Source organism: Nicotiana tomentosiformis, chromosome 12 (assembly GCF_000390325.3).
Source record: "Nicotiana tomentosiformis chromosome 12, ASM39032v3, whole genome shotgun sequence".
In the NCBI taxonomy this organism is placed as follows: Eukaryota; Viridiplantae; Streptophyta; class Magnoliopsida; order Solanales; family Solanaceae; genus Nicotiana; species Nicotiana tomentosiformis.
The window spans coordinates 88,877,041-88,896,433 of record NC_090823.1 but is presented as its reverse complement, the minus strand read 5'-3'; the positions used below and the strand labels follow the sequence as shown (position 1 = coordinate 88,896,433).

The following is a 19,393-nucleotide window of genomic DNA, read 5'->3' as shown; positions in this document are numbered from 1 at the left end:
ATTGAAATTGATTGTCATTATGTGCGCACTTGTCTGAATTCTGGGTTGATTTCTTTGCAGTTTGTCTCCAGTGCTCAACAATTGGCTGATATTATGACTAAGGCTCTTTCTGGTCCTCTACATCATAGGATTCTTTGCAAGCTTGGTGTGTTCTCACCCTCCATCTTTAAGGGGGAGGGGGAGGGGAGGGGGAGGAGGAGGAGGTGTTAACCCAGATGTGTCCCCGACCCAATCTGATAAAGGAAAGCAACATGCCCATTGAGAGAGGCAGCCCAATTCCTTGTATTTTAGTTTGTAAATATCTTCTCTTACTTTTAATTGTATTTTAGTTTGTAAATATCTTCTCTTACTTTTAATTAAATTGGTTCACATTTGTACATGTATACAGAGGCCCACATTTACAAATAATAAGACAGATCGGTCAAAACAGAATTGACCAACTCATTTTCTCATCTTCATCTCTCTCTTCTTCTTTCTTTCATCTACGGTTTCTTTCTCTTTAATCCGCCATAGCTCGCACAAATATCAAGTTAACAACTTCAAATTCGAGTACTCTTTTCAATTTCAATTCAAATATTTTCCATCTCAATAAAGCAATTTCCTCGCTCTTTCAATCTTTATGTGCTTCATTGACTGCTTTGCAACTTTTAAGGGTGACAAAGTTTAGTGGGGTTTGGATGATTTGCAGTTGTTGAGATAAGGGGGGGACGCCACCCTATTTTTTGTTGGTTCAATAGATTTGTCATCTCATATAAAAGTGAAGTCAATGAACACTTATTAAATATCAAAAGGAAAGAAGTAAAATCAGCGATTTTAATATGCTGCCTAAAATTTTTAATTAAACGTTTATAGGTAAGGAATTTGAAGTTTATTTATGTGCTAACTTGAAATAAACGTGGCCATATAATTAAACAAAAAAATGCATAAGAATGTTAGATTTTGATCTTACAAAAGTCGTCCTCGTCAAATTTCATCTATTCTTTATTTACCTTTAGTTTTCTTTTTCCGAATAACTATTGAAGTAGAGGGAATTATAAAACAGATCCAACTTTCACATGGAAGAGTGCACCATGATTAGGCTTCTTTATAGCCTGTTTGGCTAAGCTTTTATTTTTGGCTAAGCTTTTATTTTTGGCCAAAAAATATTTTTTTTCTATTAAAAGTATTTTTTCAAAGTTAAGATGTTTGGGCAAGTTTTTAGAAGAGAAAAAAATATTTTTGACTAGAAGCAGTAGTTTTTGAAAAACAGAAAAAAATTAGAAGCACTTTAAAGTTTGGTCAAACACTAATTGCTTTTCAAAAGTATTTTTCAAAGTAATTAGCCAAAACTACTTTTTTTGAAAAATATTTTTGAGAAAAACGCTTTTCAAATATAAGTTAATTTTAGAAACTTGGCCAAACAAGTTATTAATTAGCCACAAATTTCGTTCGTAATTGCTTTTTTTCTTTCTCTCACTCCGTTTATAAACTAAATTATTGATAACATGGCATGTAACTTGTGCAAACACTTTATTATTTAATTATAAGTAATTAATGTTTATTTTCATCTTAATTGATTTATTATTTAATCATGGTAAAGTAATGTAATTTTGTGTAACCACCAAGGCGTAAGTTCTTCTCTCCATCTTTAGGTCATCGCTTCAAGCCATTTTCCATCAAAGATTAAGTTATAGAAACTGATAGTACCGATTTTTTTGTACAATTGGTGTGTTTAGCCGACTATAACAAGTCAATTACCATTTTAATCAGAGTACCATTAATAGAATTTAACTTATAATATTCATTGACACCATGAATAGTTCATATATCCTATCGATGTATTTTAGCGTATTATTTATATATATATAACCTAACTTATTTCTATTATGTATATATATTAATTTCACTTATTAGGAACGATTATTTGTAATCTTATTTAAGTAACCTAATAGTGTAAAAGTGCATAAAAGGTAACCTCTGTCAATTAATAATTATCATAAATAATTTTATAATATTAATGCATGTAACTTAAATTCTGCCTAGAAACCCACTTTTTCGGAAGACAACTTGCTTTGCCTACCCAAAATTGACCGTCCCTTTTTAATTTCAATTTCCAGCACTGCATTTTGGGCCAACAGCCAAAGTACTTTTCAAATCTCAACAAATGACAACTCGTCAAAAATAGTCGTTTAATAATATTTCAAGAAGCACGCTATGAAACTCACATGAACTATCACCGAAACCACCTACGCCATGCACCTTTCATTCTATTTATACCCTCAAAGCCCCAACTTAATTCCCAACAAAAACACAAAAAATGGAAAACAAATGGAGAATTTTCAGAAATCAGCAACAAATCAACAAAGCAAAGTCCTGTACTATGTTATGCAAAAAGCATTCAAAGCACCAGCAATCGCCAGGGGTTTGCTCCATTTGTCTAAGTGAAAAGCTCTCTAAGCTTTCAAAAACTTCACGTAGCAATACTACAACCGTTACTTCTTCTTTTTCTTCATCGTCAACTTTGTCTTCTTTATCTTCCTCTTCCGATGTTTCGTCGTGTTCTTCTCCGTCATATCGCAGGATGAAAACTATGGCTATCTTGAGAAGTGGTAATAAGAGTAATAATATGCTTACAAAGAGTAGGTCATTGGTTTTTGTTACGAGGAGGGGAGAAGGAGAAATGGAGAATAACGGGAAGAAGAAGAAAAGAGGGTTTCTGTCTAAATTGCTGCATCCAAGGAAAAACAAGAAGGATGAGCGTTTGGTGCATTCGAAAACTACTAGAGAAAGGCTAACAACATGATCAGAGTCTAATTCAGAATTAATTTGATTTATTGGAAATGAAATCTATTATTTGTACTTAGTGAATATTTAAACATATATACATGATCTGATCCAAATTCTGCTGGTTTCGAATGAACTCGTATCTTGCACACACTACATCCACAATATGATTCATCAGAATCAATCACAATATGACTCATCAGAATTAATGCAGCATATGAGATCATTTAGAATCTCTTATCTTCATTTTATTAAACCATCATATAATACGATCTTTTTTTTCTCTCAGATTTTTACTTTTCTTTTAATGAGATCTGTTGTATTATTGTTGTTATTTTATTTATGTAATTTTCGACATATCAAGGTAAATTGTGAAAACATAGATGCATACAGAGGATGAGAGGGATAGAGACACAAACATACACATATTGGGGAAGGTCATGTACAGAAAAAACACAAAGTCGTGTAATTAATACTGTAAAAATCTTTTTATAACAGCCTCATTTGTTCCGAAATTTTATGGCTGCTATAGTAAAGTGTTGTTATAGAGGACATATATTATAACATAATATAATATAATATTCGGTTTCGAGAATAACTCGATTTTTATAGTGAATGACTATTATATATGGATGTTGTTATAGAGAGGTATATCATGTAATTATCTTTTAATAAAGATATTGGGGTGAATCTTAATATAAGCCTTCTTTCGAGAAAGAGAATATATCAACTTTCCAATTGTTCTACATTTTCAGTTTTCATTTCTTACCCAATTTACAGAGCTAAAGTTAAAGGCAATACTAATTTCGCTGACGAATAAGATAGGGAAATGTAGTACACTAGTATAGTATTAGATTGTTATACATGTAATTCGAACAATTCTCGTCAATTATACATAATTTTTTATTTTGATTCACCAAAGCACACATTTAACAGTTAATTAATAGAATGTGTTCTTTTAATCCCCCCCCCCCCCCCACAACAATTTGTATATTCGCAAATTTAATCAATTTTTAGTTATTAAAGCATGTCAATACTCAGTTTTATGCTTTTTTGTTTTTTGGTATTTCACTTCTTAATAAGTTAAACTTTAGCTAGATGTGTAGAACTAATTAAATAAGAAGACCTCATGCATACATTCTACTTATTGAATGTTATGTATGTTTCTTCAGATGTAACGAGAACCAAACATAGAAGTTTCTAATAGGGATAGCTTTCAAATAATGATCAATCTATCTGCTCTTTAACACTAATTCCCAAGACTCTAGAATTAAAAAAAAAAAAACATAGAACTTTGGTTTTTTTTAAATAATACTAATGAACTTATGTATAAAAAGTATAATCAGATAATTCGTGGGACATGAAAAAAAAAAAAAGAGCATATGATGACCTGAGTGGTTTTAGTTTTGACGATTGACAAAGGAACACATGCATGAATTAGGTCCATGGACAGTGAACACAGGGCACGATCAAATTTAAGCACAAGTCATGCACGTGAAAGGGATAAGTATAAGTGGTTATATGTGATATTCCCTGAACGAAAAGGTTGCATAATTAATAAGGAGCGGGACTCCTTACTTGAAAAGAACTCTCACTACAAGAAATACGACATATGACGACATTTTATAACTGTCGGCGTAAGTCACATAAGTGTCACAAAATCACTTACCGATATTTATTTTACATTTAAATGAAATTTCAAAAATTTCAATGTCGTTTTTTATCCCGACATTTAAATTAATGTCATCAAAAAATTTGTGACATTAGTTATGACATTATCAAATGTCAATAATTTGAGTTCTTAACCTATCGTGTTTGCGACAGATATATATAAATGTCGTTAATTTTTTTTTTATAGTTTTTGACTTTTAATATGAATGTGAAAACAATTATTAGTCATGGCTAAATATTAAAAGAAAATAATTAATTAACAATAATGTATTCAAAGTAACATCGACGCTCATTCCAATACTTTAATTCCCAGTACAGTACAAACAATTTGAATCAAACACATAGTTACTTCAACATTCAACTACATAAACTTTCCCTTGAAAGTTCCAAAACAATCATCGTCGGTCATAGTTTTAGCTTTAGTGTTTGTGTTTTCCTCAAGTCCAGGATTCCTCTAAATTAGTTGCTCTCACATTCCTCTAAACTCTTCTTCCAAGAACTGAAATTGAAAAAGAAAAGAACCATTACTAAACTGATTTAGGAAAACTACTAAGTAGCAAAAAGAACAATGCGATTGTACCTCATATAATATCTTGAAGAAATACAGGAGTCATGCGACTACTACTATCTGTAAGAAAACATAAAACCACATTAAATAGTAGAAGCTTAAGAGAACTAAATCAATTTGGCATCATTAGCTTATGAAAAAGATCATTCCACTAATAGAGATGGAGTTACATACAACTGTAGGAAGTGTTTCACAAATGATGTACCCTTCTCAGTCAGCCGTTAGGTGAACATCTTTTGCAATCTTTTCCTAATTGCCATATTTCATTGTCCCGAGAATGGTGGATAATACTTTCAATAAGCAAAATCAAAGAGAAATAACATAAAAAATATTATTCTCCAGTCTTAAGGTATCATATGTAGAAAGAAACGATATCAAGATCACCTTGACAAAATGGAATTTTTAATCAACTTGAGGCAAAGAATAATAATTTTGTAGAAATCTCAAGATATTTGAACCCGGAACTCCTAACAGTGTAGAAAAGGAACTAGCAATCACTAGTATCATTGTACAGGCTTACTAATTCCTTCTCTACTCTTGAATTCAACAGAATGATTGATCAATTTCAGTCCTAACATCAATGTTAATGTTCCTTATCCAACATAAATTGCCAATAAAGCTGATATTCACAAGATACCCTACACCATCCACAATCTACAAGTATCACAAGATACCTTCCCTTCATAAACAAGTATTTACAAGCTTCTTTTCCATTCAACCATCACAAACAAGATTCTCTTCTAATCTAATTTACCGTGCTGTTTGGATTTGAGTCGCCATCAAGCACAACCACAATAATTCTAACACAAGACAAGCTACTATATAATATCCTTCTGTTGGATCCAACATCACATGATTCATCAGCGAATAAGGTTCAACACGTTAAAAAAGTTTTAACGTGTCAAAAATACCAAGATCAAAATTAAACTAGTCATCTATATCTTATCAAACATTTCATATCAATTTAATATTCAGTTGTTTTCTCTTTTATAGGAAAACAATACAGAGTGCCATTTCATTGGCTTAATATAGAATAGTTTGTCAGTAACAAATACTAATCAAACAAACTATCTAGTTGAAGCAAAGATAGTCCTATAATTTAATTCATTACTTTTTGCGTCGTTTGATGAATGTCGTATGTACTAGTAAATGGATACAAGGTTCTATAGCATTAAGAATGATTGAACAACCAAATAATGTTAATAATCTCATCACTACCATTACAAAATCAGTTCAACATGAAAAGATGAATCAAAGGAAGCGCAAACTTTAACCTTATGTTAATAAAATAAAGCCAGTCCATTAAATTTTATTTAATCCTCTAAGGCATTTGCTCAAACAGTTGATATGAACAGAATACGACGGAAATAAAAGAAAAGGTAGCAAAAATTTTAAAGGCAGTTAACCAGAAATTCAATCTAGTGAACAACAGATTAGAACAGAAAAATACTTACCAAAATCTTAATATCTTCAACCGGATGTTTGAGAATTACAGAGAATAGATTAAATATGGCAGTCGATTGTGTGTAAAAGGCGGCCTAAATTTTGGTGACCTTCTGTCATGTTTAGAATTCTAGGATAATCTAACACCCATGTAGTTTTCCCTTTCAATTCTCTGCATCATATGGCGACCTCGATTGTTTAGTGAACATAAAACGGGGGACGCCTAATTGGGGTTGAGGAAAGGGGAGAGATTGGTTGGGTTCTTAGAGAAGACAGCCTTCGTAATAGTGTTTAATTCTATATTAAACATTATAAAGTTAGAAAATTTCCTTCATTAGCGGTAAATGTCAGTAAATATCGACTAATATTGTGACGCTTCACTACAAGAGTCTCAATAGTTTTGTCATTTATTATAAAATGTCACTTATTTACGTCATTTCTTAAAAAATGTCAAAGAATTAGTTTTTTTGCGATATTTATTATATATGTTGCTAAATAAATATCAATGTAGCTATGATTTCTTGTAGTGTCTATCCTAGATAAGGAAAGAGTTAGAGATTAAAGTTAACTAGAACTCTTCCACCAAGGAAGAGTAAAGCATTAGACTTCTACTTACTCTTTGTTTATTAACTCTATATATATCAGTATTGTTCTCTTTTACATGAGACACACATGTACTGAAGTAAAAGTAGAATTGAGAGCAAAATAGCTAGGCATTTTGTGAGCAATTCTTGTGAGATTCAAGAGTGTGATCCTGAAGCTACACGAACCAGATTGAAAAATCAATTTCATAAATAGTTTTATGTGTCTTTCTTTATTTCTAGTCCAAAGTGTAGCAGTTATTTTGAGTTGTACCTTTCAGCTTTATTAGAAGTAAATTGTACTAGGTACCTGAGTTGTATCATTCAAATTAGAGTTAACATAAAGTAGTCGCAACAGCCTATGGATGTTACTACAAGGATTAGAGTTAATCCTTAGGTTTGCAAGAGGTTGTAAATTTGAGTTGTATCTTTCAAGTTAGAGTTAACTTGAAGTAATCGAAACAACTTGTGGTTTGTTGCTACAAGGGTTAGAGTTAATCCTTAGGTTTACAAGAGTTTACTAACTTTGTTGTTTGCTTAGAGTTGTAGTGAAGTATTTGGGGAAAATCCTACTGGTATAGTAGGTCGTGATTTTTTTCACCTTTTGAGACGAGTATTTTTCAAATAAAAATCCTTGTGTTCTTTATTTCTGCATTATTTATTTCTCAAATGTAGTGTAAGGAATGCGTAGAAGAACTAGGTCCTTCTATAATCTATGCACGCGAAAAATTAGAGACCACACAAATCACCCTCCCTCCCTCTTGTGTCGTATTGAATTATAAAACATCAATTGGTATCAGAACAGGTTATCCTTAATGAGGCAAACACCTTAGGAAAAGATCAAGATGAGTACACTACCTAGAAACTGTAAAGACTAATCCACCAATAGGCAACCACTATTCAATAGTCACTACTATTCTTGGTGGAATGAGAGGATAAGAAATCACGTTCAAGTGACCGATGGATGCTTCAAGTGTAGTAAAAAGAACCATATGATCAAGAACTGTCCTATGTGGGAAGTCGAGTGGAAAAATAAGAGATCTAGAAGAAGAAACAAAAAGAAAGAATATGCTTATGATAAGAAGAAATATAACAAAGGTCCATCCAAAGCAATGGTTGCTGCTTGGGAAGACAGCTCAGATGAGGACATTGATAATGATGATGATGATGATGATGATGATGATGCTGAACGAGCTCTTATAACAATTCAAGAATTCGATGATGAATCTGATGAAGAATCTGAAATAAGTCTTCTAGAGCTAAAAGATAAAATTAAATTCCTTTCTAAAGATAGACTATCACAATTGTTGCTAACATTAATTGATGAGTCTAAGAATATAAGTTTTGAAAAAGAACAGTTGTCAAAAGAGTGTAACTTTTCAAAAGTAGAAAGCAAAAACCTGAAAATTAAGGCTTGTGAAACTGAAAAGAAAATATTGCTTTGAAGAACCAGGTTCATGCACTTAACACATCTATTCTAGAACTTAGATCTGAAAATCTAAAATTGAAGTTAGGAACAGGTAAATAAATAGCTAGTGACACACAACTCTTACTAGAAAAAGGATCTAGGAAAGGTAAAAGATGAGCTTTATAAAAAGGATGAACTGGTAAGAATCCTGAAGAAGGACTTGACTAAGGTTAAGCATGAGCTAGATAGAATATGTAAATGGAACAGGTCCTCTGATGCACTTTCATGGCTACAAGAACACCATAGTAGCAACAGAAGTGGACTTGGCTTTGGGAACTCTGCACCTAAGTGGGATCCCAAAAGCAAGTACCTCACATTCCCTGAGAATAAAATTTGCACACAATGTGGTAACACTGGTCATAAAAGAGTGAATGCGTTGCAAAAGAAAAGTCAAGTCAAAAGAATAAAAAAATTTATGGGGAAAAATAGGCTACCAAGTTGGGCTAAAACAATTTTGATTTCTCCTTTTCCCTATAGAAATGAACCCAAACTAGTTTGAATTTCTAAGACTAATCCATAATTTCTTTTTGCAGGTCCAAGTGAAGGGGAGCAGCCAAATATGGTACAAGAACCAGTTCCTTTCACTTGATGACCTTAAAGGAGGTAATGTCTCCTTCAGAAATAGAAAGAAAGGTGAGATCATTGGGGTTGGAAAGATAGGTAAATCTGATTCTCACTCTGTTGAGAATGCCTACCTGATAGATGGATTGAAATACAGTTTGATAAGTGTATCGGAGTTGTGTGGTAGAGGAAACATGGTTGCTTTTACCTCTACAAAATACTTTGTGATAAATCTTACCACTGACAAGGTAGTTTTGCAGGAAAAAAAAGTGAATAACATATATGTGGTGGATCTGTCCACACTGTCAGATAATGAACTCACTTGCTTAAGTGTGTTAGACAATGATCCCCTCCTTTGGCACAAGAAACTTGGACATATAAGTCTAACTCATCTCAACAAACTAATCTCCAAGGACTTGGTAATAAGACTGCCTAATATTAAGTTCAAGTAAGATAAATTTTGTGAGGCTTGTGCAAGGAGGAAACAGGTAAGATCCTCTTTTAAAAGTAAGAAAATGGTAAGTACTACCAGGTCGATGGAACTGGTCCATACAGATCTGTGTGGACCAATAAGGACAATGAGTGCTTGTTGACGATTACTCTAGGTTTATTTGGACACTGTTTAGAACATCTAAAGATGAAGTATTTGACATGTTCTCTTCATTTGTTAGAAAAACTGAGAAACAACTAGGTAATCAACTTGCATCAATTAGGTCTGATCATGGTACTAAGATTGAGAATGCTAAAGTTTTTGAATTTTGTGATGAGTATGGCATAGATGATAATTTCTCTGCTCCTAGAACTCCTCAACAAAATGGAGTAGTTGAAAGAAAGAATAGGACTTTTGAGGAAATGGTTAGGACTATGCTACTTGCTAGTAAATTGCTTCATAGCTTATGGGCTGAAGCTGTAAACACTGCATGCTACATTATAAATAGGTGCATGACTAGCCCTCTTATTGAGAAGACTCCCTATGAGTTACTTAAAAGAGAGAGCCAAATATATCCCACCTTAGGGCATTTGGATGTAAGTGTTTTGTGCACAATAATGAAAAAGACTCCCTAGGTAAGTTTGATCCCAGAAGTGATGAGGGAGTATTCTTGGGATATTCTTCACATAGTAAAACATATAAGATATACAAAAAAGGAACTATATGTGTGGAAGAAAGTGTACATGTTATTTTTGATTAAGCTAACATTCTTTCAGAGAGGAAGGAAATGAATGATGAAGAGATTGTGCTGACGAAAAATTCAAATGCTGAAACAACAGTCCAACCTGAAACTGCATCACAGGAAGGAACATGTGATGGAACTGGTCCTTCCATCAAGGGCCACCTGACAGGGGGAGTTGACCAGAGGGGAACTAATCCTCAAACCTCGAGGGAACCTATCTATGAACCTATTCCTCAGCAACAAAACCAAGAAGGAACATCCAAAGAAATTGACACTCTTATTGCAACAACCACAATATTGGATTTGGATGAACCTGGTTCATCTTTTGATCAGAAAATGTATAGGGAAATGATTGGATCTTTGTTATATCCCAATGCTAGTATACATGACATTATTTTCAGTGTATGCCTTTTTGCTAGATTCCAGGCAAATCCAAAGGAGTCTCACTTGAAGGATGTCAAGAGGATCTTGAGATACCTAAAATACACCACTGATCTTTGCATATGGTATCCAAAGGTAGTAATTTTGATTTGTGGGAGATGGTGATGCTGATTATGCAGGATTTCCTGTTGATAGAAAGAGCATCTCAGGTATGACACATTTTCTTGGCTCATGTCTTGTGTCTTGGGCCACCAAAAAGCAAAATTCTATGGTTTTGTCTACTGCTGAAGCTGAGTATGTGGCTGATGCCTCATATTGTGCTTAATTATTGTGGATTAAGTAGCAATTAATGGATTTTAGAATTGATGTAGGTTGTATCCCTATCTTTTATGACAACACTAGTGCAATTAGTATGACCAAGAACTCGGTTCATCACAAAAGAACTAAGCACATAGATGTTAGGCATCATTTTTTTAGGGACAACTTTGAGAAGAGTTTGATCACTGTGGAATTTTGTGCTACTGATAAGCAAATAGTTGACATCTTCACAAAAGCTCTAAGTAGAGATCACTTTGAATGGAACATGTTAGAATTAGGGATGATTAACATCACCTAAAAAGAACCAGTTCTAACTCAGTGATTGGTTAGCTAATTTATGAATTTTGTAAATAACTAGATTAGATATTTCTCAATTAGTATACTCTTGTGCCATGTGCTAAAATGTCTCACTGATATCTAATAATATTATCCTTATTTTTTTGAAAAAATCAGTCTTACATAAGAAAACTTTCAGTGAAGAACCTGGTTCATCGAACTTATAAGGTATGTATTCTCCACTCTGCATATTTTAAAATAATCGTATTAGGATCATGATCTGAAAGGAGTCCCACATTATCCCAACCTCTTTTTGAACCAATCTGTTACAAACGAACTAGTTTCACCAAACAAAACCCCGTACGCCATAATTGCCTAATATTTTTGGCGAAGAGTAGGACGTCTCTTAAATCTGAAACTCCCAAGATGAAAAAACTTATAATCTCCAAAAAGTTTTTATTACACACTCAACCTTTTCCCTCTTTAAATAGATTTGACCTTACCCTCTTATCTCAAATTTTTTTGAAAGATCAAAATCACCAAAACCTCAAAACTCTCTCCATTTCTCTCAAGTTTCTGAACTGATCAAATGGAAAACATCGATGAGAATCCCAAAATATCTGAAATCCTTCCTTACCACCCAAAGAACCTTCACCCACACTTTCAACCACCCAAACCCCCAAGAAAAGGCATATCAAAATGATTGCACGTAAAACAATAGCAAGTAAAGAATAATCCAAGAAATTAAATGAGAAGCTACAAGTCAGTCAAGCAGAAGAACCACAAAATTCTGCCACCTCTGAATTTGGTTCTGAAATGGCAAAAAATCTTGAGAATCGATTTGTTTTGGTTGGGTTTATGGCTGGTATTGAAAAGGGAAATATTGTTACTGAAGACATTGGTGGTAAAAATAAAAAATAAAAATAAAATGAGAGCGAGGGTGTTGAGGCTAATGCGAGGAGGGGTGGAAAAACAAATGACTGGATTTGATTCACCCATTTGTTATGAATTACATGAGGAGACAGGTGCAATGGTGGTCTGGAATGAAGAGATTAGTGATAATGAGGAGACTATGAATGAAAGTATGGGGATAGAATCACATGAGATAAGTGATGGTTCTGGTGAGAGAAGTGCAACAGATGGGTTTGTTAGGTTAAGGAAATGGTTTTATGAACCAATTCCTTCTCTTGCTAAAATAGACAAGAGTCTTCATCTGCTGCAAAAGTGTCAGATAGGTACAATGAAAAGAGGAAGAGCAAAGTTGGAAAGACCGTAGGAAAGGGCATGGGTGGCACTAAGAGAAGGAGTGCCCATTCTATCTCTGTAGCAACACCTCTCATAAGAGGAAGAACTACAAGGATCCAGAAGAAGTAGAGTGAGGCCAATGTAAAAAGGGCCTTAGCTTAGAGTGCTAAGAAAGTCGCTTGGAAAGGAAAGAAAAAAGGCTGGCAAGTATTGAGGAGTTGAACCTGGTTCTTGAAGATGAATATGAGGATGTGGAAGTACCCACACCTAGTGCCAAAAAGGAAAAAACTTCTCAAAAAAATTCTTGAGAAACATAGGTTGAGGCTGATGGCTCAATTGTGTCTAAAATAACTAGGTCTGCCGAAAGGAGCAAGGAGGCTCAAATAATGGAAGAAAATGGCTAAGGATGCTGAGATTGAACGGCTGAAGAAACGATTGGCTGGATTAGAGTTTGGGAGAGACTCTCTCAAGTGTGTGCTTGCTAAGTAAAAGGAGAAGAATGGTGGTATTCTTTAAGATACGCTGAAGCTGCTTCAAGCCAAGAACCAAGAACCTGGTCCTTCCCAGTCCTAAATCCTTCCTAATCCTAGTTTGTAACCAGTGACCTAAGTGAGATGTTTTTATTTGCTTTTTTGCTCATGGTTCAGTGCTTTTATTTCTTTTTATACCTTGTGAAAGAATCTTATCAATAAAATTCACTGCCTTTGCTCTAATTGTTTGTTGATATTTTTTACATGGCTAATATCCTTAGATTGTTAAGAGAAAATTGAATCCATGATTGCATTTGAAGTAGCCTCAATGGCCATGAGTAAGATCTGCTAAAATCTGGTTACTTAACTTAATTATGCAACTTTTTGATGATGCCAAAAGGGGAAGATAGGTTGTGTTTTTGCTTTGGACTGTGATATTTATAAGCTAATGAACCCGGTCCTTGATGATTTGTGACTTTAATGGAAAGTGTTCTAATATTGTGTTTGATGTTGAGCTAAGTTGAAACAGGTTTGATGCTTCTGAAAACCACAGAGTTTGTCATCATCAAAAATGAAAAATTTGTTGACCTAAGAGGTTTTAGTTTTGATGATTTACAAAGGAACACATGCATGAACCAGGTCCATGGACAATATACATAGGGCATGGTCAGATTCAAGCACAAGGAATGCATGTGAAGGGGATAAGTATAAGTGGTTATATCTGATATTTTCTAAACGAAAAGATTGCATAATTGATAAGGAGCATGACTACTTACTTAAAGAGAACTCTATCCTAGATAAGGAAAGAGTTAGAGATTGAAGTTAACTACAACTCTTCTACCAAGGAAGAGTAAAGCATTAGACTTCTAGTTACTCTTTGTTTACTAACTCTATATATATCGGTATTGTTCTCTTTTTATAGGCGACTTACATGTATTGAAGTAAAAGCTGAATTGAGAGCAAAATAGTAAGGCATTTTGTGAGCAATTATTGTGAGATTAAAGAGTGTGATCCTGAAGCTATACGAACCAGATTGAAGAACAAATTTCATAAAGAGTTTTATGTGTCTTTCTTTATTTCTAGTTCAAAGTGTAGTAGGCGTTTTGAGTTATATCTTTTAGCTTTCTTAGAAGCAAATTGTACTAGGTACCTGAGTTGTATCATTCAAGTTAGAGTTAACTTGAAGTAGTCGCAACAACCTGTGACGTATTGCTACAAGAGTTAGAGTTAATCCTTAGGTTTGCAAGAGTTTGTAAACTCGAGTTGTATCTTTCAAGTTGTTTGATACAGGGAGCAGAACGGAGTAGCTATTCTTCCCGTGTATCCATATAAAGCTTATTTAGCATACGTGATAGGAACCACCACGATCCGCTCACACCCCTTAAGTTGTAATGATGCATTTTAGCTATGTATAATATGTTTCTTTTCTATCCAAAGAAAAAAGAAATTAAAAAAGGATAGATCCTGTTCATACACCAAATTTAATATCGTATAAATTAGGCAGATCATGAGATCTTATGCCAGCTTTGTTGTTATGCAGTTCAACTACTACTAGCATATAATTTTGTACGGGTGGGAATAATAATGAGACAATATTCACCGTACACCAGGTGTACTTTTGCTAGGCTGTTGTCATGCTGGTGAAGTGTGGCCAAAAGCTCCCCAAGAAACTTCCTTCTAAGTTACAAACAACAAGTACATTAAATAGGCTGCATGGCTTTGGTCGATATTAATTGTTACTAACTTTGTTCCGGTTTACGTTAATCTATTTCTTTTTTGGTCCGTATCAAAAAGAATGACTTCTTTTTAAATTTGGTAACAATTTAGCTTAAACTTACAATTCTATCCTTAATGAGAAGCTTTTATAATCACACAAATACTCTGAGGCCCTTTTTGACTTGTTTAGAACCACAAATTCCAAAAAATTTTATTTTTTTATTAAACTTCATGCCCAGTCAAACATGTTCACATAAATTAAAACGGAGAGAGTACTATTTTAATAGACAGAAGATTAATTATTTTTAACTATTTTATGCTTATCAGTCCTGAGCCGAATATTTATTGGAAACAACCTCTTTAACCTCACAAGTTAGGGTCAAGTCTGCGTACACACAACCGCTGAGATAATATTAGCTATGTTGTAAGTTCTCGGCAACTTCCTGTACATCTATCAAAGTTTGAATAGTACTGCTGCACGCCTGAACGGGAAAAAGAAGATGATGATGATGATAATGTCGATCAGTGATTACGCATCAAATGAAGTTGTTTACTATTTAATTTACACTGTCATCCTATGTTCCAGCAAACCACGTGTTTTCCTTTTTCAACAATTTTTGCGAGGTGCAATGGCATGACGTAAAATTAATTATTTGTTAGATATATATGGTATGTAAACAAAGTCTTATGTTAGAAGCTCATACGAGTTGGAGATATTTGTAAAGATTAACATGATAAAATTTAACTCATAACTAGGGAAAAATAGTGAAAATAAAATTGGAAAAATTACTAAACTGTGCTATCGCCCTGTTGTCGGCGTGTTATATTCATTCTACAGTAGTTCTTTTTCTTTCAGTTTACTTGTTTCCTCAGAAAAGGGACCTTGCCTTGCCTACCGTGCCATTAACGAGGTAGACCAGCTTGGTCGGTCACCTCCTTTTCTTTCTCTCGAAAAAATTGTTCTCTTCAATTTCGCATTTAAACCTATTTTTGTTCTGTTGGTTTCACAAGGGAGCCTTATTAATATATTCTTGACTTATGAGGTTCTCTATTGGCCCAACTGTGTTGGTCATCTGTCAGAATTTTTCATCTTCAACCATCCCATCGTAGGACAAGACTTGAAACGTTTACAACTTACCTAACTTCAATCTTGAACAGACCACGTAAACTTTTTTTTAACTTCATCCGATCTATAACATGTATCTGTTATAATTGATAAAATTCATACTTATAGTATAGAACATTTACATTATTGATGTCTATATACTCTAAAAAGAATACGTTAGCAGGGGCGGTCCGACGTATTTTGGGGCCTAAAGCCAAACCTTAATGATTGGCCTTAATGTTTTAATTTTTTTTATTATTTGAAGTCAATTTTTCTAGCTTTTTTAGATGCAAAGTTACTAATAATTTTTTTATAATCAATTTCTCCTAATAAGTCTTTCTTAATTGACAATATAGCTAACCCATTTAATCTCTTTTGAGACATTGTTGATCATAGGTTAGATTTTATTAATTTTAATTTTGAAAAGAAAGATTTTATCAATTTTAATTTTGAAAAACTTCTTTCTGCTGAAGCAACGGTAACTGGAATTGTTAACATTATTCTATAAGCAATATAAGTATTTGGAAAAGAATCAAATCTCTTTATTTGATTGAGTATATCGATTAAACTATTATCTTCTACTTGTACTATTTTCCTTAATACTTTCAAATCAGAAAATAAATCTAAACCATCAATATCAGATTCATTATTATGCTTTAAGAAAAATTGAAGATTAAGGCAATGTATTTTTAAATTTCCATCATTTAGTGATCTTAGTTTTTTACCACTAAATATAAAACCAAAAATATTTTCATATGCTTCAAATTGTTCAAATCTATTTTGAAGTGAAAAAATAGCATTGTCTACTATGTATTAAAAGTAATCAACTCTAAAGGACTCTTCAAGAGACTTTGAGATTTCATTATCAACATTCTTATCAAATCTTTTCTTCCTAGATATCACACGTTTCTTACGAAATTCGGGTTAGATATTCATTTCAAATGTAATTTTCTTGGCAGAAATCATAGCAGTTGCAAATCCTTCTTCTCTATATTTGTTAAAAAAAGAATGAAAAAGGTCCAAATATGCCATTGTACTATACGAAATTGAGCATATTTGTCATTCGTTAATATTTTAGCTCAAATATACCCTTACCATCACATAGTTGGGCCATATATACCCTTAGAGTTACACAGTTGGCCTATATATGTCCTTTTCGAAATGGAATCCACCCAAACTAATTAGTTCTTTCGTTAATTGTATTAAAGTGTATTACAAACACTATTTCCTTTTTATTAGTACTTTTTTTCTTTACCGTTATCTTTTCTTCCTTCTTTTTTCTTTTCTTCTCTTTTTTTTTTCCCTTTTTCTTTCTCCCTTAACCGATTTCCTCCATTACTGATGTCTTCTCCATTTTCGTTACCAATTTCACTTGACAAAACTCATGAATTTCAATTACTAAGAAAATTCTCCCATACGAATATTTTTATAGATCATATGTTTGTCAATTTTTTAATTTTTACTCAACATATATTTAGTTCTAAAAAATTTAACAAAGTAAGATTGAAATAATATTTATGTAATAAAAAATTTGAAAAATCCAACAAAACCGAACAATCCAAACCGTTATAATTGGTTTGGTTTGGTTTTGATAAAAACCGAACCAACCCGTTCCATGTACACCCCTAATTTACATAGTTAATAAAAAAAATAAAAAATATCCAGCTGAAAAAGATGAAAAAAGACTAACAACTCAAATTTATAATAATACAACTTGAACTCTAGGCTTTTAATCATTAAATTATCTTTCTGAAAATAATTTAAATATTTTGGTCTTTTGAGTATTGTTAAAGGTTAAGATATTTTTATTATTTTAAAGTTTAAACCATAATTTTTGGAATAATTTAATTTCGTTTATTTAGAGGGTCAGAAAAATTAAAACTTGATTACCTTATGGGAGAATTTTCTTAGTAATTAAAATTCATGAGTTTTGTCAAATGAAATTGGTGACGAAAATGGAGAAGACATCAGTAATGGAGGAAACGGATAAGGGAAAAAAAGGAAAAGAAAAAGAGAAGAAAGAAAAGAGAAAGGTAAAGAAAAAAAGTATTAATAAAAAGAAAATAGTGTTTGTAATACACTTTAATACAATTAACGAAAGAGCTAATTAGTTTGGATGAATTCCGTTTCGAAAGGGGCATATATGAGCCAACTGTGTAACTCTAAGGGCATATATGGACCAACTATGTGACGGTAAGAGCATATTTAAGCTAAAGTATTAACGAAGGGTAAATGTATTCAATTTCGTATAGTACAAGGGCATATTTCGACCTCTGCCCAAAAAAGAAATCAAACCTTTTAATTGATCTATGGCAACATCAATATGCATATCTTTTGATTGCATACTTTTGCTAACTGAATTAACAACAAATAATATATCATACCAAATAGTCATACCCAATAAAAATTCAAAATTTTCGAGTTCATATGTTACTTAGCAATTAGCTTTACTTTTAGTTTTTGGATCATCACTAATTTCTACTAATTTCAATAAAGCATCTCTTATTTGTGGAGTTTGAAATCTTATTACTTTAATACTTTCAATACGACTTTCCCAACGAGTTTGTGACAATGATTTAAGAGTTAGACTAGGTACACTATCCTTTAATACTTTTTATCGCTTAGTAGAAGATGAAAATAATGAATATATATGTTGTACCACTCCAAAAAATGATATAGCTTTTGTACAAGAATTGGCCATATCACAAGGTAACAAATTTAGATTATGACAACCACATGGTGTATAAAATGATCTAGGATTTACATCAAGAAGTCTTTTTTGCACTTCTTGATATTTTCCCTTCATATTGAACCCATTATCATATCCTTACCCTCATAAATTATCAATATCAAGTCCAATATTTTTTATTTCATCTACAATAACTTCAAAAAGACTTTTTCCGCTTGTATCATCTACTTTTAAAAATTCTAAAAAATATTCATTATTTTTTATTGGAATTGCTGAAATATCCACACTCCGTAGTATAAAAGACATTTGTTCTTGATGACTTGTATCTGGAGTGCAATCAAGTATGATCGAGAAATATTTTTCTTCTATAATTTTTTCTATAATTTTATTCTTAATTTCACTTGTCAATAAGTTTATCAATTCATTTTGTATTCTATGCCCAAGGTAATGACTATGAATTTCATAATGCTTAATTCGTCGAATATGTTCCTGCATGAGGGGTCAAATTCTTCAATCATTTCAATTAAACTTAAAAAAAATTCATTATTTTTTTGATATATCTTTTCATTTTTTTCCTCTAAATGCTAAATTATTTTTTTCAAGAGTTTTGATCACGACAATAATTCTTGACAATACATTTTTCCAATGCTCTCTATCTCTATTGATTTGTTCTTGAACATCTTTATCGATTGTTTTATCTTTTTGCAGTCTTATTTCTAAATCAATCCATGCAGCCATGTTAATAATATGTTCATTTATTGTTTCATGAGTTTTGAGCTTAGTACTAATATTTCTCCAATCATTACTACCTTCACTAGCTAGTTTACTACTACAAGTTTCGGAACTCAAACTAAACAACTTACAACAAAAATAAAATACTTTATCTAAGTCTTTAGAAAAAACTAACCATCTTCTATCATGTCTTTCACTATTCGCAAATTTTTTGAATATAATGTGTAGTAGAAA

At 32.5% G+C, this 19,393-nt stretch overlaps 1 protein-coding gene and 1 long non-coding RNA gene across 2 annotated transcripts; one reads left to right on the top strand and one right to left on the bottom strand.

Annotated features, from left to right (window-relative positions):
• The first annotated feature begins 2,296 nt into the window (after window positions 1–2,296).
• LOC104112301 (uncharacterized) lies at window positions 2,297–2,782 on the top strand. The gene has a single exon (XM_009622180.4). The coding sequence runs from the start codon at window positions 2,297–2,299 to the stop codon at window positions 2,780–2,782; it is 486 nt and encodes a 161-aa protein (XP_009620475.1).
• Window positions 2,783–4,702: 1,920 nt separating this feature from the next.
• On the bottom strand, window positions 4,703–6,739 carry LOC104112302 (uncharacterized). Its single transcript, XR_004511093.2, has 4 exons — window positions 6,457–6,739; window positions 5,177–5,292; window positions 5,015–5,062; window positions 4,703–4,933 (listed from the first exon to the last, which is right to left on the bottom strand). It is a non-coding gene; the product is annotated as an uncharacterized lncRNA (long non-coding RNA).
• Between the last annotated feature and the right edge of the window lie 12,654 nt (window positions 6,740–19,393).

What these genes read in the sequence shown, in the direction of transcription:
- LOC104112301 (XM_009622180.4), top strand. Translation starts at nt 2,297, where the DNA reads ATGGAAAACAAATGGAGAATTTTCAGAAATCAGCAACAAATCAACAAA.